Raw genomic sequence first — 22,597 nt, 5'->3', positions numbered from 1 at the left:
AGAAATGTGGCACATATGGTCTGCATCACTTGAATAAACAATTCTACAACCTGTAAAACCTGACATGTAGTGTACATAATTGAATCATTTACATGTGAGTGTGGACATTTGCGCATTATTTTTCGTGTATATATATATATATATATATATATATATATATATATATATATATATATATATATATATATATATATATATATGTATATATATATTTTTTCTTCAATCAGGTCATGACTAATTATCCTAAGCTTGATTTATATATGTACAAATAAACATTTTTGTTGTTTGTTTTCTGTAGTCTAATCTGCTTGAAATAAACCATTTTCAATCCGGTCCTATTAATTAAGCTATTTGGGGGGACTTGACCTATAAAGTTTGCGCCCTGACAGTTATTCAATGTTTCAAACCTAAAATTTGTCTCCAATTTTATTTGAATCTAGTGCCCCAACAATTCCAACCCTTTTGTCACCTGTGTTGAACACAATCCTTAATTTAATTATAAATCAGGCATTTGGTTAGACATTTTTTTAGACATTCTAGTAATAATTCACAAAAAGACTGGTTTTTATGAATTTACCCAGCTTCTCCTGAACTCCATTAACTTGTTTTGGCTTGTCAATGTTTTTTTCTTTTTCTCTTTTTTTTCCTCAGAAAGACTACAACTTTTTCTTTCTCCGCCTTACATATTTGTCCAGACAAAGCAGACATCATTTAGCTGCATGACAGCCCATGGTGCCACGCTTCTGCTGAGAACGTGACAGGACGTGTTTCAAATACCACGTCAGGCTCGCCGCCTCACAGCTCTTTTTACGCTTCATTCGTTTGGAGCTTGTAACTCTTAACTAGGGCAAAGGGCGCAGGGTTTTTCAACTTTGCACTTGCTGAAAAATGTCACCTCGGAGTTGGCAACGTGAAAAGAAGAACCGCGCAAGAACCCACGGGGCCCGAAGTACCAGATGCGTAAAAGGGTCCATCAACCAACTAAAAGGACGTGTTGTGATTGTGAGTCAGTGTACCTTGTTGAAAGCTCTGTGCGTGATTTACGTGAGTCCTTTGTGTGTGCGCGCGTGTAGGTGTGTGTTTGAGTGCACAGTTCGATGCTTTGCCAGGTATTTCCGTGCCGCCGCCGTGCGCTCATTGGTGCGCCCTTCCAACGTGTCACCAGTTTTGCTGGATTACCCCATTTATCTTCAGCATCAAGAGGGTGACACACCACTCTGTCTTCTCAACTTCTGGCTTCACTGCGTCCAGCTGCTCAGAGCCGCAACAGAATCCGATTGGGTGGACAGCACAATTTTTTCCTTTTTTTTGTTTCCAAAGCCCGCGAGCAACTATGCGTTTGGTCCCCTCACAATGCAAGGTGACTCCGTCTTTTCCCTTCCTCTTTTTGGCACCTCTGCTCCTGAAGAGTCTGTGGGTAACGGGGTCCCCGGGCTGTCCGTCCTGCGGCTTGCCAGCGATGGAGAGAGATGCAGAGGAGAAGATGATGATAGAATTCGCCAAACAGCAACTTCTGGAGAAGCTGCACCTGAAGGAGAGACCAAACATCACTCAGTCCGTGCCACGGGTGGCGCTTCTCACTGCCCTGCGCAAACTCCACGCGGGACGAGTCAGACAGGATGGCACCCTTGAACTAGAAAACAGTTCACCAACCAAAGATCAAGGCTATGAAATAGTGAGCTTTGCAGATATAAGTAAGTCTGTTTGGGACTTTTTACTCTGTAAAACAGTTTTAAAAATTAAACTTTTGGTCATTCTTTTACATAAAATTAAGTCAGAGTTCATCATGTATCTTTTAAGAGCTTTGCCTTTTTTCTATTCTTTAGTTAATATAGACTAAACGTTGAGTGACAAGTGTGAAAGTGCACACTGTTGATTTTTGGAGTGTTTAAAGTAAACACACCCTCTCCTGCAATCAGATCTGGGACAAATGGAAAAGTGTTTCTCAATTCAGGAAAACGCACAGGTTGTAACATCAAACAAACTGCAAAGATTTTTAAAGAATAAGACACTGACCTAAATGGAGCAGTTAAAACTTTCTCGTCCCAGTGAAGTGATTCAAACAATCGCTGTGATTTAGAACCGTCCTGAGTTGTGTAACTGTCACAGGACACATCCTGGCAGCAATTTTACTGACACAAGAGACACACAAAAAACACAGCTTATACCCAAGATTTAAAACCTATGGCTTTCATTTAGCACTGATTGTCTTTTGTAAGAATACAAATGATGGCTACAGAATATAAAGAAGCAGTTTTTTCCAACTGGTAAATGGAATTTTTCCAGTTTTCATCTTTTAAATAAAAAAAAGGAATTTGGATCAACTTTGACACCAAAATCCTTAATTTTTTTCTATTTTTTCCATGAGTTTTGGTTTTAAATAAGACACGGTACAACAACATTAGAAGGGCAGAAGTTCGAAACTTTTCTTTTTTGTCTAGAGTTGAATGGAAAGTTTTAAGTTTCTCGTAAAGCCCTCAGCTTTTGAAGGACAGGGCTTACAGGAATACACTGATATTCTTTGTTCTTGAAAACAACATTCTCAGAAAAAGCTCATAATAGTAACAGTCTGTTTGTTTGTTTTTTGTTGTTGTTCCACAGGTAATTCAGAGAGGGGAGACAAAGCGAGTCTTAGCCTTACCTTTCAGTTTCTACAAGAACGAGGCAAGAGCATTCAAGTCCTCCAGTCATCTTTGTGGATCTATTCTCGCTCCTCCCAGGACCCTCACAGAAACTCCCGCCTCCTGGCCCGGGTCTTCCTTTCTGCTGAGGGAGGCTTCTCGGGCTCCAACCGCACCCTGGTGATAGAAAAGATGCTTGAAGTTCAGGAGAATAATTGGCACACTTTTCCCATCACCCGCACCCTGCAATCTTTCTTGGATGGAGGCCAAAGGCGGCTGAGACTAGAAGTCAGCTGTGAGGAAGATGGGAAGAACCTTTGCTCCCTAGATACCTCTGACAGCCCCAACCAGCCCTTTCTGGTGGCTCAGGTGCGTCTCCGAGATGACCACTCAAAACACTCAGTGAGAAAGCGCTCGCTGCGCTGTGGTAATGAGGTAACAGTGTGCTGTAAGAGAGACTTCTACATCAAATTCAAGGACATCCAGTGGGACGAGTGGATCATTGCACCTGAGGGCTACCATATGAACTACTGCATGGGCCAGTGCCCTCAACATCTATCTGGCTCTCCAGGTATTGCATCTTCCTTCCACGCCACCATTTTTAGCCAGCTAAAAGTCAACGGCATCAACACAGCAACAGCTTCCTGCTGCATTCCCACTGAACGGCAGCCACTGTCCATGGTCTATTTCAACTCTCAGCACAGCATCGTCAAGACAGACGTCCCGGACATGATCGTAGAGTCATGTGGATGCACATAGACCACTGTCGTCGCAAGATTGTCGTGGACATGTAGACTTTATAAGACACAAAAACTTCCGCACACATGGAGGTTCCTTTGACTTTGCACAGCCCACGTCCTCACAAAATTATTTAAGCCACAAAGTGAGAAATGTCTATGAAAATGTAATGTTTATTTTTCTATGATTTTGTAATAATTTCTGAAGTAATGCTTTTAATGATGTAACACGACATTTGTGTTTTCTTTCAGACTTGACAGTGAGGTCTGTCCTGTGTGTTTTACTACATCTAACTTAAATCTTTTTTTTTTTTTTTTTTTTTTTAAAGGGGCTTTTCTACCAGACAATATAAATTTACATCAGTTATAATAATATCCTGGCATTTATTTGAGTTCCATAACGTCAATTTTTAAAAGTTTTAATTTCACATTTTTCATTAACCTAGTTTTGAAGCCTTCTACAGTCTGAAATCCAATGAACAATTGTTTCATTTAACATTATATCATGGAGGCATTGTCCCAAATTTTGAAACTATGAAGCTATTTATTTTCCTTTTTTGATAATATAATGGTGACTGAGGGGGACAAGTTTTTGCAGTATGTAACTGAAATGTTTCCCATTCTTGCATGATAGATGACATCTGCTGCTTAAGACTTTAGAGCCTTATTTTGTACATTTCTTTATGTCATTTTGTGATGTTCTTATGTGTCTTGTTGGTCACAGGTTTGAACATAATTTTTTTTTATTTAAAAAACTCGCAAAACTTTTTTAGTCATCAAAGCAGAGGATGGGGCTTCTGAATGTCTTCTGTTTGGTTCATCTTTGCTCACAGATTCTTTACAGAAGTGGTTTTATGCCCTTTGAGTGAATTATTCTGAAATTCTATTTTTTTGCACAACTTTGCTGTTGAACTGCTTTGTCTCTGTCTATCTTTAAAAGTGTTGCTTTTCATCTCCAAACATGTTTGGTCTCTCCCTGTTTTAGATGTTGCTACATGTACATTTCTTTCAGCCAAACTTTATTATTTTATGCTTTGCAGAATAAAAGAAGCTAAGGCGTCTCAGTTTCCCTCAAAGCTCCAGAAACATCTTTCTTTCTCCTTGACTGAAAATCTGTGCACACTACTTACACTTACAAATAAGTCAATCCATCTCCACTTTTGAGTTGAATGGATTATCATAAATTCATTAACAAAACACAACATTGCAGTTTAACATGCTTTTATTTCCAAAACGTCGAGTTTGCACTTAAAAAAAATTAGTTTTACCCATTTCTCTAAAGTCTGATACGATGTATGAAAACATGCAAAAGCAAGGATTAGTAGATCAAAATGACAAATATCTCTTCCAATGAATTCAAAGTATTAGTTTCCTGATACTTTTCTCACCACAGAAGTCGCTAACAAATCAACAATCATCCAAACTTTAGGGACTAATAAACAGTTAATTCCACTTTCCAAATTAACCTACATTCTTTAAGCTTACAATTCTTTCCTATCCACATCTTCTACACAGAACAAAATATAGGATTTCAGAATTTGTACATTTTATTAGGAGATCTTTGATGTTTTTCAAATCATTGGGTTTTTCTTCTTTAAAAAAAAAGATTTTCAAAATATTTGCCTCTTTAAGTTAGTTTTTTTATATTAAACATGTTTTTTATATTAAACATGTTTTTATATTAAAAAAAATCATAGTTCTTACTCAAAGACTTTTTGTTAACTGTTGACATTAGACTTTATTTCATAATTTTTCCATCAATGATTTATCAATCTACTGTGTTTGTGTGGACACGTGTCACACAAATATTACAAACAACTCTTTTGGATTCAGGTTATTTATATTTTTAATTGTTTTAATTGTTTTATACAACACATTTATGCATATGCAATCAGTTAATGTAAAAAAGATGAGATCAAAAAACAAGACAAAATAAACAGGTGTGATCCAATAATAGGGGTGACTGAGTGAAGCACACCCAATATTAAGTTCAAATGTGCTTCATCAGCATCTCGACTGTATTATTTATACAAGCCGGCTCATCATTTGATGAACCCAAGGTCAATTCCCAGCAGTGTAAGCAAACATTTAGCTATTGCTTAAATGTCTGCTAATGTGAAGGTCTGTGGGGCAGGTGGGTCAAAAAGCATGTGCCGATGCACGTTGGCATTTATAGCATTCAAAGTCTAAAGTTTCAGGGATGATGTAAATTTAGGTTCACAGCAACAGCTGGGTCTGTTTATAGAAACCTCTTCAGTGCGTATCAACAGTAAAATGTTATGACTGATGAGGAGGCAATTATTCATGTCAGACATTTTCTAAGAGTGTTTCATCAAACAACACATTAAAAAAAACCATTCACTGAGGAATTTATTTGCTCTTTCATGGATCGAAATGATTTAGAGGTTTGGGACCTCGTATGTATATATCGTGGGTTTCTTTTACGTAAAAAAAGTATAAAAGTTTCCTTTTTCTGTGTTGGTGAACTGAATGTTTCCAGAATCAGGATGATACTGACAAGATATCCTTAATACATTTACAAGAGGAATGTTTAAGATACAAAAAATAAAAAGGGGTTGCAGTTTTTGCAAGATTAGCCACAAAGTTTAAACTTTTTTCCTCTAAATTTGAGAAAACCTAATACTGAATGTTTTTGGAATCCCACTCCGATCATCTTTTGATATATTGTAGCCATAATCAATAAACCTGTGTCGTTTTAAACGACATGATGTCTGCAGAGCGGCAGTAGTTCATCAGAAATTCGGCTCGTAGTTTTGGACAGGACTGTTTTCGTGGCATTAGCCTGCATTCATTTCTCATCATTATTCTGTTGAAATCACAACCCAACATTTCATCAAAAATGGGAAGCAATGTCAGAGCTCGGATGAGGAAAACAAAGATGTACATGGATGTAGTCGTCTACAAGCGGATGCATCAGAATGGAGCGGAGCAGGGAGCTTGTGGCCCGCCGATTGCAGAACTTAAGTCACTCCTACAGGCTTTTACAAACTGCATGTTTTTCATCTGCTCCCGATTCACCATGATTTGAATGAAAAAATTCTCAGAAATGCAATTTTAAACTTCATTTTCTTTATAGATGTCCTCCGTCATCAGAATAATGCCACAAGAACATGTTAAAAAAAACAACAACACAATTTTCATGGGAGTGGGTCTCTAAGGCTGGTTGGAAAGACATACACTTGTTGACAGATAACCTCCCACATGCTGCACCTTCACTGGCCCGTTCCTACAAGTCTGTGGAACTCCCCGGGAGGGATGAAATTATTTTAAGATAAATTCATTATATCATTTGACATTTGGATTGTGACAGCATGAAGGCGATCTCATATGATTTACGATGAATACTTTTTTTATGATTTTAATGCTCACAAAATATCACAAGGCAGTCCTTTGTGCTGCGAAAATTGATGTTTTGACAGAGACTATTAAGTAAGAAACGTTTTTAGTTTAAGAGATGACTCAGAAGAAAGTTGTTTTTATTTGTCTCCACGCAGAACTTTTGCCTATGTGAATTAAATTTTCCTATAGGTAAACAGATCAACGACTCTTTTTATGTGATGGTCACAGGTTCAAGATTTTTCTCTGTGTCAACCTTTAAATCTCCTGAGAACTTCTTTTTGGTTTGGTAAAAAACAGATTTTGTGACGTACTTCTTCGTTTAATTTTGGAACAAACCTGTTTTGTCATGATTGATACGAATGACAGAGGTGGACATGGCCTATAGGGAACCTGTGCCATAGTTGTGTTTAAACATGTGGCATTGTGCATATTTGCACAGCACACAAAGATGTAGGTGATCGAAACAATCCTGTGTCAAGTTTAGTTTTTCCTTTTTTTATATGAATTTTTGTTTCACTTTTACAGTTCGGTTTGTAATTCCTGGAAATGAAAACTATTTGAGTAAACTTAAAACTTTCCATGTTTAAGTACTTGCATTATCTACTTTGAACACATACTTTTTTATTTTTATTTTAAATTTTCATATTGTGGTTCGTTGTGTATATTTAACAGGTGATAGGCACTTTTCAATGCCTAAAACACAAATGATAAGAAAACAAATACAATTTATCATATTATTTACAATCTTTTACACCTGAAATTAGCTTTTTTTTCTCACCTTTTCTACAGGAAGCTTTCAAAATGACTTTTAAATGTCCTTTTTCTTAAAGATAACAAATCATCATGAAGATACTGTGATTGATTAGTGTTCCACATGTGAAATTATGACCGTGCCATTTTTAGACGGTTCAAGAAACAAGGCGCTTACCCTGTCATGCAGTCATGTTGGCACTGTCTGTAGGGCAAAGGGTGTATTTACTCATGCAAACACTGAAGTGGCTTTATGCTTCGTCTGTGTTTAATGTGTAAACAACTGTCACACTCCCTTGGCATGGGATCATTGGTATACTATGCATTTGCGGTTGAAAACAGAAAATTTGTCAATAGTCCTATATTTTGAAAAAAAATAAATCCACAGCTAATTTTAGTTTGACAAGTGTGTCTTATGGAAAAAGGTGTTAAAAAGGTGTTATAATGATGTTTAAATTCCTTAAATAAAGGCATTTAGGAGCACGTGGATGACTTGTTGAATTGGCCACAGAGAATACAAAGAACACGTTTAATGTGCCCTTTCATATTTAGTGGGTCAAACTATGATGTCACCACCAGTAATAATTTCACAACTTACCCTAAGGGCAATAGCAGAGGTGAAGTTGCACCATCCAAAACGGACTCTAATCACTTTATGATGTAAGTGGCACTGAGAATGACTTTTAGATTCAAATAGTGTACACATGTTCCTGTTAATGTGTCATATTTAAGGTGTTGGCTTAGCTCATTTCTCGTTTGCTACAATGTACTTTTCATGCGTTGTGATTTTGTTGAAAGAAGAAATTCACTGCTGCCGCTCGAATCAAATAAAATTAAGAACAAACTATAATGAAAAAAGAGACAAAGGAGTTAAGACCACTGACATGTGAAGCCGATGACAGCTAAAACGTGGATTCCAGTGATCTAAGTGAGAAACAATCGTGAACCAGTGACAGGGTCACAAGCGGCCAAAGATCATTGATACACGAGGGGAGCATCTGGATATCACATGGTACCAGGATAGACTATCGGAAAAAGGCATGCTGAAAAAGGCTGTCTGAGGCTTGTGGCAACTTTTGGTCTGTCCAGCCACGTACCATGATCTTCAACCAAAGAATGGTAATTCCTGATGACTGCAGCAACGTTCAAGAATATTCAAGAATGGTGTTAAAAGCACAGAAACAAGTGTGGATGTCATGGTTTGGGTTTCTTTCTATTGGTTTTTGCTTTCCATCTTGTTTCAGTCATGTTTGAGTTCTGTTTCCTGTTTTATTTTGAAAGGTTTCCTGTTTTGTCATGCTTTTGAGTTTTACTTCCTTGGTCCCAATCTGGCCTGATCATGTTCACCTGTGTCTTGTCAGTCCTGTCTGTATATAAGTCTTGTGTCTGCCTTCCTCTTGTGCTGGTCGATTAATGTCTCTCATTTAACGTCTTTAATGTCTTTGTCCCTGACTCCCTTCTGCCTTGTTCATGGTTTGCCCACAGTGAGTTTTGTTTTGTTATCCTGCTCTGCAGCGCCTTTTGTTCAGATTAAATCCCTTGCCCTGGAACCTTGTGCTCCCGTCTCTGCATTCTAGGTCCTTCATGCTCACCAGCCCGCCCCTCCTGACAGTGGATAGTTGAATTTGCCTTGAAATTACAAATATAATACGAGGATCAACGGAGGTTCCACCTCACGGCGCCCAGAACTTACAGAGCTACTGCTACGTTCTAGAGTTGTCAGAACTAATTAGGCATTAAAATGGGGACCAACACAACATAGGGCAGGTTGTCATGATTTATCTGATCAATATTGGTATTGATTACTATAGAGTTGTGAATTTTGCAGGTTTTGTCACTTGCATTGAGTGATACACTTTAAATACAAACATTTAAAGAAAACAATCCCACATTTTCACAGGAACTTGAAAGAAACTGATTTACAAAGCCTCACTTTCTTCAAACTACATTTTGAGTTAAACAGAAATATTTTCATTATTTTATCACGAAAATACCAAAAAGCTCATTTTAAGCAAATGTTGCCTAACTGGCTGCAGGTCTGAACAGTCCAACCAGTTCTAAAACAAAGAAGTCACTTGTGTTCAGATTACTTGGATTTATTTTAACTGTCAATTACAAATGACAGTCCTTACTACCAAAATATTCAATTAACTTAAATTCGGATTCCAAATTATTTAAGCAAAGAACAAATTAGTTTTAAATCGTCATTCTAAAACTACTTTTCGTTGGGGAAAGCCAGTTTCACAACTAATTTCAACTTAAAGGGTTACATTTTCATGAATAAAATCATGATTTCTTACAAGCTTTTATTGCTTAAAACAAAACAAGAAAAAAGTTACAAAATTGAATAATAGATTTACCGGTATATCTATTAATTGAAAACCCTTGTTGGGAAAGGATTTGCAGAAACCAGAGACCTTTGACCTGTCTACATCTGTACCAAGGACTTAAGTCATAAGCAACACCCGTCAGCTTCACAAATTACACTTTAAAACCTGATGTAGATAAATTAGCTGCTGTTTGCATCATGTGCAGCAACAAAGTTCCATTTGAACAACTGTCATTTTATACAAATGGATGCTAAAGCACAGCTGGAATCCTTTGTCCACACAGCAACCTTGACATTTCAAAGAAAAGGTTGTGTAAAAAAAGGGTGTTAACTCTAGAAGATAACATCTCTCAAAAGTAACTTATGTCCTCTCTAAATTCCATGAACACTGGCTTCTTGTTAATATTTTGTTGCTGTCATGGGTAAAGGTTGAGGGTGTGAGTGCACGTGTGATGGTTTTAAAGAGGGTTCAGGGTGAGCAGGTGAGAGCTGTGTGACAACAGGAAGTTTCTTCATTAGTCTCGCTAGAGGAAGATGAATAGTTGACCTATTTTGGGAAAAAAATAAAAGCCTACTGACTCACTGATATACTAACACACTGACCCACTGTTTGCGGTGTGCCTCTAAAACCCTAATCCTTTACTCCACTCACAATCCCACAAATCCCCTGCGTTGGGTTAAGGCGTCAGTCAAAGTCATGTCCTGTGGAGTCATGCCGGGCCAGAACGAGCAGAAACCACTCTCACACTCTGTCTTCAGGTGAACAGTAAACAGACTTAAGCTTTGTGTGAAGATTAGTGCACAAACAGCTATATGACCCTGCCAGAAAACAGAAGCTTCTGCTAAACATTTGCATTTTCCTAGACATGCATTTGACATGTCAAGTGTTTTGCAGAGAAAGCCTGGAAAGCGACTCTCACTCTGACCGGACTCATTGCGGACTGGATCAAGTCAAATCCCAGAGCAGATATTTCAAATGTTGGCTGGCCAACTGACTGGACTGATCAAATTTAGACTACCTACACAAGTGAACTTCCAAGTCACATTATATTCAGTTTTTGCATTTACTTTGCTTGTGTTTAAATGGACCAGAAATTGTTTTTTTTCAATAAAACATGAGAACAAAATCTAAGAAGCCTTTTAAGAACATTGCATTCTAAAATTCTTAAACATGCCGACATAATGTTCGACCACCCTATTCCAGCTTCAGACAACGTTTGGCAAACTGTTGTCAGTTTGCTGTTCTTTCAGACACAGCGCTTCAAATACCGTTTAAGTCCACAGGATGATCCTATTACGATAGACCCAGTTACCTGTTATATCGCTGAGTGTTGCATCACAAGTGTCTTGTTCTAGAACAATATCCGCCATCCTTTACATGACCTCAACTCAGGCCTCACAGCTTTGCTCTTCACGTGGCCTCTCCGTTTAATTAGGTCATTTATTTGAAGAGTTGTCCAAGGATGTATAAAATTACAAATGTTGCTGAGGTAAGCTAAAAATAGTGTTGATATTCATGTTTACATGATGCTTTGTTTGGTTTTCTTTACTTATTTTTTTAAAGCCCAAATTTGATTTCATAAGTTATTTCATAGTTGAACATTTAGAATAAAAATTAAAAATGGTTCTGTTTGTAAGGAGGAAATGATATTAACTCTTATTGTATCGTACAAATTTTGACAAAGATGACAAAGATTCACTTTTAGTCTCCCTTTTTACCACCTGGTGGCGCTGATTAAACAAAGCCTTTAGTTGCACTTTTAGATTTACTAATGAAAAAATCCAATTAAAATGATTCCCACTTAGCTGTAATCACGTTGTTGACTCCGTCATGGCTACACGTGCGCAACAAAGAATTTAAAACTTCAGACAAACAAAACATCTATTTGAGCACATGGACAACAAAGTGATCATTTGTAATACTCTGAATAATAATGGCATAAATCCCTGCAACATCATAAAGTGTCTCTTTAATCTCCTCAAGGAATCACAAAACACATATGTCCATGACAAAACCATGTCCAGCATTTCAAGCCATCCATCAGCAAACGATACAACTTTCATTTTTTCTTTTGATTTATACGAGATTTTGTTTTATTTTTGAGGTTGTCTTTTTTTCCAAAAAATGTGTAGTTTGGTCAGCAGAGGGCACTGGACTCAATGTTTGTCAGCACAGTTGCACAAACGATAAATATAAAAGATCTGAACAAAAACTGTCCAGATCAATGATCATCTTAGGCTTTGAGTCCACTCAGACATGCAACTGACAACTGGGGACTCTGATCAACTAATACACCTAAAATAACAGTGAAACCCCCAAAATAAGCAGGAAAGACATACAAACTCTTGCACCAACGTGTCTGCCATAATTGCAAATTTTCCAAAACTTTCCTCCCTTACTAGCCGTTGTTATGGTACTGTGCATGCTGTCATATCGTAGCATTCAGAGGTTCCAAAGTTGACCAGCAGTGGACGATGCATCTGGCATGCCACAAACAATCCAAGCAAGCAACATCAAGCAATCCTTCTTTTTCCTCTGAATGAACAACATTCCTAATAGCTTTACATTTACTTTGAAGTGTTTTCAACAAATCAGAACAGATGGATTTTTAGAAAGGTTTAGAGCAGGTTAGGTGCCATGGATCCAGTTGTAGCAAGCTATTAGCTTTCAAGTGATTCTTCTGAGGCAAAAAAACGAGCATTCAATAAAATCGTTGGTGTTCCAAACTCTTCCATGGCAAACACATCATCACTTGCATATTTCAGATCTATGCCAACCATCATAGGACTATTCTATATCAATACTTACATGATATCTCACACTGAAAGCAGAAGTTTCCCCATTTTCAGGAAGCACACCACCATGGATTTCCATCATCTAAAGCCAAAACGACACCAAATACATGAAAATGATAAAGAAAACAGCATCTAGATTAAAGGAAAAGCAATATTTTACTGGATGAACTTGACTTGAAGTTGACAGGAAAATATTTGAACAATCTTATACCAACTCATGGGTAAACAATGAGTTGAGTTTGCACAAGTGTGCCTGGCATTTTGACTGTTGCTGCTTTCTGGGTTTCTTTGTTGTGATAAAGTAAGAATGGAGATGGTGAATACTGGGTTTGTCCCTGCAACCCTCTTCATCGACACTCCAACACTTTGAAGCGCCCTGTCGTCTATGCATAGCTTGTAAAGAAAGTACAGAGGACAAAGTCTTTGACAATGGTCCCTAAAACCTCCTTTGGTTCTTTGTTGGTGAGCCCTGTACCACAGAGAAACAAAAAGAGGAAAGAAATTACAAATATTACACACATGTACTCCAGACTGTCCTGTCAGTCAACTGACGGAATGGCTTGGTCCAACAAGAATTGGTGTCCTAAAGAATCTCTGGCAAAATTTTCCCAAGTGCATTGAGTCCTTGCTAATCTGAGGCTTGCTCAAGTCGGTTGATTACCTCACTAAGTTGTATGAAACTGATACATCAAAAGTTGTGAATTTTTAACTTTGGACAATGCAGGTGAATGCTGCCAAAACCAGCTTGGATTAAGAAGTTAAATTAAAATAATATAAATCCATAAGATAGGGTTACAGTTTTTAGGAAAAGGTATGTTCCACATAAGAAACCATTTCTTTGTTTCTTAGCTTTCAATTTACTGTCTAAACAGACATGCAAATTGTTTTTGGAATTGCTCTGAGCGAAGATACTCACTTCTAGTGAGGATCAGGTAGATGAAGTTGAACTGTCCTTTAAGGCCCGTACACACCGGGACGAATATTCGCCAGGCGTTATTCGCCAGCGTTTTTCGCCACGTTTTTTGTGTTCACACCCAGGCGATTTTCGCTGACGATGAGTGGAGCGAACATGCAATTTCATTCCCTGACAATAGATGGCGCTTAATGTAAAACAGAAATACTCCTGTACACAAGGTGGCGCTGCGCAACTTTACGCTTCTTAAAGTCGCTTTTCACTCAGAAGAAGAGAGCAAGTATTTACACGCTTGTCAGAATCAAACAAAGAAAACATGAATATTTCAAGCACCAATAGCTCCAACTGGTGCTTGGTTCGGGGATGTTTTAGAATGTCCGTCATTATTGCTTCGCGGCTGTGTAGACGCTACTTGGCGTCTATCTTCTTCGCTGGTATGTGTGCTCAGCAAGGCAGTTTTGTGTTTGAGCGCCCCCAAGTTGTGTTTTACTGTAACTTCAGAAGCTCCAGACATGTGAGCAAAAGCGCCGTTCTCATTGGTCGAGTAGATTTCGACGCGACGCGTCGAAAAAAAAAAACGAACCCGAGGCGTTTTTTTTTTTTGACGCTTTAACGCCTGGCGTTTTTTCGCGTCGGTGTGCACACTCTCATTGGGGCCCTTTGTTTAGTCACGAGGCGTTAAACGTCGGCGAAAATCGCCGGCGAAATTCGTCCCGGTGTGAACAGGCCTTTACACTGTCTGTTCGAGTTAATACAATAGCTTCCATGTAACCCCCTGCCATTTTGTCTGTTTAATGGTGGAAAGAAGAGGACAAGGACTACATATCATTGATGCTGCATTGCACTGAGCTGAATCTACATTTCTTAAAAAAGGACGATCTGCATTGTCTAAAGTATTGAATTGAATTGAATTAAAGTACCATTTAGAGGTGTTGGGACAACCACAGGATAAAAAAACATCAGGTGCTCGCAAGGAATACCTTGGGTTTTTGAATTTATAATCTATTGATATGCAGTCTGGTACCTTTTACATACCACTTAACATCCCATCTATATATCACCCTCTGCATCCTGTTCAGTATTGTGGGGTTGTTCCGTCTGTCCCAGCTGCCTTCTGATAAAGGAAATATGACAACCCCTTTGACAGACAACAGGAAGGCCATTTGACCATCCCACACGTGTGCTTTCAGAAAACTAAACAGTCAGGTTGAGTAGGATGTAAGAAGTGTAGTTGTGGTTTTGGTCTTAGTTGTGGTTGTGGTGACAGAGGAGTAGGCTGGCAAAGCTAACCTAACCCATATGCTCCAGAACTAAATTCGAAATGATGTAACAAGAGACTTGAAGTCTGATGGAATGAATGGAGAAAATGCCATGATTTGAGAGACAAGTATTTCTTCTATTGAGAAATTTGATAGTTGTGTGACATTTGTATAGCTTTGTGTAATAAGACTAGGTTAGGGACACCTGCAAATACACAGAATCTGTGAATAAGGAGAACCACCACCCGCCTCTGGAGGTTAACTTGACTTTCCTGTTGTTGAGCTGCCAGTACAAGTTATCACCATCTCAAAAATGTTTCTGTTTTTTTTGTCACTGTCTGCAGGGGGAGCCAGAGATACAGGAAGTGGGATTGGGATTCGACAAGATTGGTGGGAATCAGGGGTGCCCACACTTTCTTGGCATGTGAGCTACTGTATCAGCCATAATATATATGTGGCTGATATCAAGAAGTCCTACCTGTCCTACAGGACAGCACTGAAGCGCTCATCCTGGCAGCTCAGGAACAAGCCCTGAGCACCAGAGCGATAGAGGCTCAGATCTACAACACCAGACAAGACCCAAGGTGTAGGCTGTGCAAAGAGGCGCCTGAAACAATCCAGCACATAACTGCAGGGTGTAAGATGCTGGAAGGGCATGCATACGTGGAGCGCCACAATCAAGTGGATGGAATAATATACAGGAACATGTGTGCAGAATATGAATTGGAAACCCCAAGGTCCAAATTGGGAAACACCTCCGAAGGTGGTAGAGAATGAGAGGGCAAAGATCCTGTGGGACTTCCAGATCCAGACTGACAGGATGGTAATGGCGAACCAACCAGACATTTTAGTGGTGGATAAAGAACAGAGGAAAGCCGTTGTGGTGGATGTGGCAGTGCTGGATGGGAACATCAGGAAGAAGGAACATGAGAAACTGGAGAAATACCAGGGACTCAGAGAAGAACTGGAGAAAACATGGAAAGTGAAGGTGACAGTGGTGCCTGTGGTAATTGGAAGTAACCCCCAAGCTGGAGGAGTGGCTACAACAGATACCTGGAAAGACCTCAGACCTCGAAGTCCAAAAAAGCGCAGTGCCAGGAACAGCTAAGATACTGCGCAGGACCCTCAAGCTCCCAGGCCTCTGGTAGAGGACCCGAGCTTGGAGGAGAAACCACCCGCGGAGGGTGAGAGGGCCGTTTTTATTTGTTTTGTTTTTGCTGGTTTGGGATCTACCCCCATGTCCTTGAAGATCGACCGGTCGATCGCCATCAACGTAATGAGCACCCCTGCAACGAACCATACAGGGCGTGCCCTGCCTTTGGCCAGGCAGCGGTTGGGGTAGGCTCCAGCAACCCCATGTCTCCAAAAGTAGTTAGTAAGAGGGTTTAGAAGATGTATGGACGGATGGACGGATGGACGGATGGACGGATGGATAGATGGATGGATGGATAGATGGATGGACAGATGGATGGATGGATGGATGGATGGATGGATGGATGGATGGATGGACGGATGGATGGATGGATGGTTGGACGGATGGATGGATGGATGGATGGAGGGATGGATGGATGGATGGACAGATGGATGGACAGATGGATGGACAGATGGATGGACAGATGGATGGATGGATGGATGGATGGATAGATGGATGGATGGATGGATGGATGGATGGATGGATGGATGGATGGATGGATGGACGGATGGATGGATGGTTGGATGGATGGATGGATGGATGGATGGACGGATGGATGGATGGATGGATGGATGGACGGATGGATGGACGGATGGATGGATGGTTGGATGGATGGATGGATGGATGGATGGATGGACGGATGGATGGATGGACAGATGGATGGATGGATGGATGGATGGATGGATGGATGGATGGATGGATGGATGGAGGGATGGATGGATGGATGGACAGATGGATGGACAGATGGATGGATGGACAGATGGATGGATGGATGGATGGATGGATGGATGGATGGATGGATGGATGGATGGACGGATGGACAGATGGATGGATGGATGGATGGATGGACGGATGGATGGATGGATGGATGGATGGATGGATGGATGGATGGATGGACGGATGGATGGATGGACAGATGGATGGATGGATGGATGGATGGATGGATGGATGGATGGATGGATGGATGGATGGATGGATGGACGGACGGATGGACGGACGGACGGACGGATGGATGGATGGTTGGATGGATGGATGGATGGATGGACGGATGGATGGATGGACGGATGGATGGATGGATGGATGGATGGATGGATGGATGGAGGGAGGGATGGATGGATGGATGGACAGATGGATGGAGGGATGGATGGATGGATGGACAGATGGATGGACAGATGGATGGACAGATGGATGGATGGACAGATGGATGGATGGATGGATGGATGGATGGACGGATGGACAGATGGATGGATGGACGGACGGATGGATGGAACTTATTTAAATCAAAGTCTATGCTCAACTAAAACTAAATGCAAACCTTGAAATTTTTGGTTTGTTGAATAAATGCTCTTAAAGAAATTATACTCATCCAATCCATTGTGGTTAGCTAATATGTTTTTTTCCCCTGTGCCTGCTGGGATGTGCAATATCTGAGTGTGGTCTAAACTGAATCACCAAAAGTGACTAAAACTACACTAAGCTTCTAGTTTTAAAAAAAAATGTTTTTTTGGAATTTAAAAAACAAAAACAAACAAAACTTGCAAAAGAAATTAACTCACGGCAAATCTGATGTTACTTTAAGATGACATCCTAAACCACCTGCTTGTCTTACACCTTTAGTCCCTGCAGTCATTTTGTTGAATTAATGAAGAAAATGAAGAATCCTGAAACAAGTTAAGCAGAAATATGATCACAGGCAAGTTATAGTGTTATCAGAACATTTATTACTAAAAGAAATTAATCTAAAACACTTTTAACATTAACAGCAAACATCACCTTTTATTTATTTATTTTTTCATTCTTTACATATCAAGTAATAAAGCATTTTTTCATTTCCTCCATTAATGACTACAGGGTGGGATAGCATTCATTTTTGAACAGGAGGATCCTGTTTGGCCTTGGTTCACAGGGTTATGCATTATGCATAGTGATGATCTGGGGCCTCATTTATAAAACTTTGCGTATGATTTGCGTCAGAAGTGGCGTATGGATGAAACATAGGACGTGCGTACGCACAAAAATATTCGGATTTATAAAACCGTGCGAACGCACATCCTACGTATCTTTCCCTTAATAAATCACAACCAATTCTAAATGTAGCGCAGCTTTTGCGGCTTCATGACACGCCCATAGTTGCCCATAAATAGTCCGTGAAACGCCCACAAATTAATATTCATTGATTGCGAAATCATGGCAAAGAGAGGAAATCAAAAAAACGTAACTTCGCTCAATGTGAGGTAGAAGTTATCGTTGGCGAGGTGGAAAAGAGGAGAAAAATTTTGTTTGGAGGGCACAGTGTGGGCATTACTAATGCCAAAAAGGCACTTGAATGGCAATCGGTGGCAGACGCCGTAAATGCTGTAGCCTCACAACCTCGGACCGTGGCCGAAATAAAAAAGAAATGGTTGGACATCAAAGTCGAGGCGAAAAGACGTCTAGCGCTGCATCGCCAGAGTGTGTCTGCCACGGGTGGGGGACATGGAACACCGGAGCTGACCCCTCTTGATGAGAGACTGGCGGCTATTATTGGGGAATCCCTATTAAGTGGAGCGGTGACTGAGGCGCAGGGGGACACCAACGCGCCAGATGCACCGGGTGACACAGGTAAGAGAAATAATTAAAATGAATGCAGTCAAGTCGCATGTATGCAGACTACACAATTACAGTTTATTAATATAGAACAATTTTATTTTAGTTGCTGGGTGTTCCAGCGGGGCCAGTGGTTACGATGCTGCAGCTTAGCAGCCGTCTGGACCCAGCGTCTCCACGGCACGTGGCTCTCAACCCTCCAGCAGTGGACGTGTCCTCACCGATGCAGTCCTTGAAATGCAGAGGGAAGTCATTAGTTCAATCAGAGAGGTGTCCAAGGAGTTGGGCGAAATCAAGACTGCCCTGACTGAAATAAACTGCACGATGACGGAATTCTTGCATAAATAATATTTTCCACACCTCTTGTTGTTCTTTACAAGTGACGCATCACTTCCAAACGCTGGAACACAGCAGCAGCATTTGGCTCAAATGCGTGGGGATGGGGTTCAGGGTCGGGGCCAACACAGCAATCGGCAAGGCACGTTTTTAAGCTGTGCCACATTGTGTAGCACAGCACATGCCAGCACGATTTGGCACAGTCTTTCACTTTCACGTGTTTCTTCCATCTGCCGACGGTGTCGCCGTTTCTCATTTCACCCGTTTTTGTGCGTACGCCTGGGTCAGAGTTTGCGTGAAGGACCGCTCATTTTCCCGTCAAGTTTGCTTTTTATAAATATCAACTATTGCATAGAGAGGGGCGTACGCCTTCTTTTGTGCGTACGCAACGTTTATAAATGAGGCCCCTGGTGTTTGCAGATCTTCCTCCACCCCATTTTTAGCACTAAGTTTCATTCAGTATTTTTCAACTGCTCAGTTAAGATTCTTAAGGATACAGTTTTTGGTTTGTTTATGCTTTAATCACACATAAAAGCAATACATAAAATAAGATAAAAAAATTAAAGCCGCTAGCGGTATTGTGTGGCCCGCAGGCACTGCTCGCCCTCGCCGCCCACCTCTACGTGACCCTGCCCATCTCGCTTCACGCCTCCACACGACGCCACCATCCTCGCCGCCCACAGTTGACCAAGGCTAGTCAAAGCTGCATGTGACAAATGGATGTAAAAAAAACTTTTTTCAAAATGGTGGCTTTCTTGTTGGTTTTATCTCCATAGCAACCATTTTATATTTGGGTCGCCTGTGGAAACCAAACAGATCGATGTAAGTTTAAGAAGAATCGGCAAAAGTACACATTTTGATTTCCTTAGCAACGGAGGTTTTTTGCTAACCATGCCTACATTCCTTACATATTCACATTCTGTGTTATATCGATTTGTTTAGCTCGAGCCAGGGATCCATGCATTACATTTCCACAGTACTACATTAAAAAATGTGCAAGTCATAGGAAAACACCTCATTTGCAAGATCGCCACTCACACGGCGTTCAAAATCTACAATTGCTAATTGCAACATTTTTTCCACAGTAGCTTGCCAGAGATGCAGAAAAGTTACGAGATGATCAATAAAAATTCCTAGGATTAGTTTGCTTATTGCTATGCTTATTTTTATAAAATTCAAGAGGACAGCCTTTTCCTAAGGTCAACAAAACTTCTATGGTATTTGTAGACTCTAGCTGGTGGCATGTGTGTGAAATGTTGTGAAAATCGAATGAACAAAAATGTTATTTTTTCATGTTGTTGAAAAACACAAAAAATGCAAAATCTCAAACTTTGCCACAAAATGGCCGCCAAGCCGTAGGTTGTTTGGCCATCCCATAATAATTTTAAAGCTTCCTTTGGATATCCCCAACAGGTGTGTTTTGGTTTCGTTACTGTATTTTGACTTTATTTTTGGCTCCAGAAGCGATTTTCAGCCCATTCATTTTCTGTTACAGTATTGCTCGCTGTGATGTCATCGTCTTGGGGTGGGTGTTCACTTTGGCGAAAATTCAATTTTACCGGGTTTAAATTTTGGTGACTTTTGGCACATGTGGCGGGGGTCAAAAAATGACGCTCTAAGTTTTTTTAGGAACTGCAACTATCAATGTGGAAAGATTCAAACCGTTTCAAAACTTGGTTGGTAGGAAACAGCTGGTTCATGAGAAAGTGTTTTGATGAAAATGGGACCTAAGCAGTCCTACAGGAGCTTGCATCAGCGCAGCTCAGGGAATTAATGTCACAGCTAGGTGTTTCACCTTAACCCTCACACAGGTATTACCCCACGCAATTTCCGGTTGGGACCTAATTCTGTCAAAGACAACTAACCAGAATCCATCAAATTCTTTACAGCCCAGACAGTCTTAAGGTAACTGTGTGAACACCGTACATGAATAAATAACTGATCACAAAGCTACTAACTTTTTTTTTCAGAACTATTGTTTATACTCCAACCAGCCAAACACATCAATCAATTAAAAAAACAGTTGTCTTTTTGAATTCTTACTATTTTTATTATATTTGGATCTTTTGCAACCCAAAGTTAAATCTTTTTGCTTTTATCTTGCACAGAAAGATAAGCATGAATAACCATGAATGTAAACAAAGAACTCAGCTCAGTAATGCATTTTTTTAAATCATTTTTAAATTGAACTTAAAACAACTTTGCACACATGTCCTGACCCCACATGAAAAAAAAACTCAGGCTGGCGGATTCAGAAATTTCCACAAATTTCGTCTCAGTTAAGTTGTCAAACCAAGAATCTTTTGCCAAGCACCAGTTGTGCTGCCCCCTAGTGGGAATATATCTGAAATTTTGGGGGGGTAGTTTGCAACAGATCTGTGTTGTGGTCTAGAAAATTAAAAGTGCATGCTTTTTTTTTCTCCAAGACATAATTTGCATGTTTAATTTATTACTCAATTTATTATTGTTTTATTTTCATTAACTACATGTATAAATCCAGTTACAATTTATTATCTTGTTGATATTTAAACCTTTGGTAGTCTTCCATGAAAAAGATCTAGCTAGAATTACGAGCTTAAAATGATGAAAAATGTGGTTTACTAAAAAACATTGTAAAAAAACATTTAAATCACACATCACCAAATTAGGACTTTAGCTTGTGAACGGCTGCCCTCTACAGGTCATTTCAAGAACTGTAAAGAAAATTAAAAACAAACGATGGGATTAAAATAATTATTCTTTTGCAGACAAAAGTGCCACAGATCCTCATAAATAATATTCATTGTCTCTGAAAGGAATTACAGAGATCAAAAATCTATTCTAAAAAAATATTCAGGACAACAGGAACCAAAATACGGCAAAAGGATTTATTTTTAATTTGTGTAAATCTACAAAATGTTTAGGTAAATAAAACAAAATAATAATACTCAACTTAATAAGAAAATAACTATATCAAACTTATCAGAGGTAATTCACAACAGTTAGATTAAAAAACACCTTTTAAATAAAATACATCATCAAGTATTTTACTGTTCAAAATATCCTCACAATTTTATTTAGTTTTCTAATTCCTTTTTTTTATGTGTTTTTAATTACAAAAAGAGCATGTTATGCATTTTTTCAGTAAAACCAAACCAAATATTGGAAGAGAGAACACCATTTTTGTTTTCCTTTGCTTAGTTTGAAAAAGATTTTATCCAAAAAACTAAGCAAAGACAGTCATGTGAGTACAAATGCTTGTTTTTAAATAAAACAATAACACACATTTTTGAGAAAATTGGAATTTACACTTTACAATGTTTTCATATATAAATGTATTCTAAAAGTAGATGTTGTAGCAAACCAGAAATATATCCAGAAACCCACACGTTTCTGTAGATATTGCAGAAAAACTGCAGCAGAAATGAATGCACATTTCTGATTGGAGTTGAATATAGAGTGCAACACTCACCTCTGTATGAGTGCAGGCTCAAAGCTCTTCCATGAATCGCCTTCTCCTGTTCATAGTGCACACCTTGCACTCCTGTTCCCTTTGGTCTGTGTGCAGGGGCTCGCTGCAGGCGCGATGCAACCTTATATCTGATAGCTGCATTGCTGCAGCACAGTCAGCCGGGGACCCGAGTCCAATGGGAGTGAAACATGTGCACAGGACCATCTGCAATGGAAAAAGAAATCCAATAGAAGATTCGGTGGATTTTAATGCACTGGAGGCCGGTGT

General features: G+C 39.5%; 1 protein-coding gene and 1 long non-coding RNA gene across 2 annotated transcripts; one reads left to right on the top strand and one right to left on the bottom strand.

The window, feature by feature from the left end:
• The first annotated feature begins 275 nt into the window (after nt 1–275).
• Nucleotides 276–4,434, top strand: LOC101163243 (inhibin beta B chain). The gene is made up of 2 exons (XM_004068769.4): nt 276–1,694; nt 2,602–4,434. The coding sequence occupies exons 1-2, from the start codon at nt 1,334–1,336 to the stop codon at nt 3,378–3,380; spliced, it is 1,140 nt and encodes a 379-aa protein (XP_004068817.3). The 5' UTR covers nt 276–1,333; the 3' UTR covers nt 3,381–4,434.
• On the bottom strand, nt 1,421–17,951 carry LOC110015114. The gene is made up of 4 exons (XR_002290199.1): nt 17,514–17,951; nt 12,607–12,675; nt 2,642–2,798; nt 1,421–1,528 (listed from the first exon to the last, which is right to left on the bottom strand). It is a non-coding gene; the product is annotated as an uncharacterized LOC110015114 (long non-coding RNA).
• Nucleotides 17,952–22,597: the final 4,646 nt, after the last annotated feature.

This window comes from Oryzias latipes, chromosome 5 (assembly GCF_002234675.1).
Source record: "Oryzias latipes chromosome 5, ASM223467v1".
Classification (NCBI taxonomy): domain Eukaryota; kingdom Metazoa; phylum Chordata; class Actinopteri; order Beloniformes; family Adrianichthyidae; genus Oryzias; species Oryzias latipes.
Note: the sequence above shows the minus strand (reverse complement) of the source record. Positions and strands in the feature narration are given on the sequence as shown.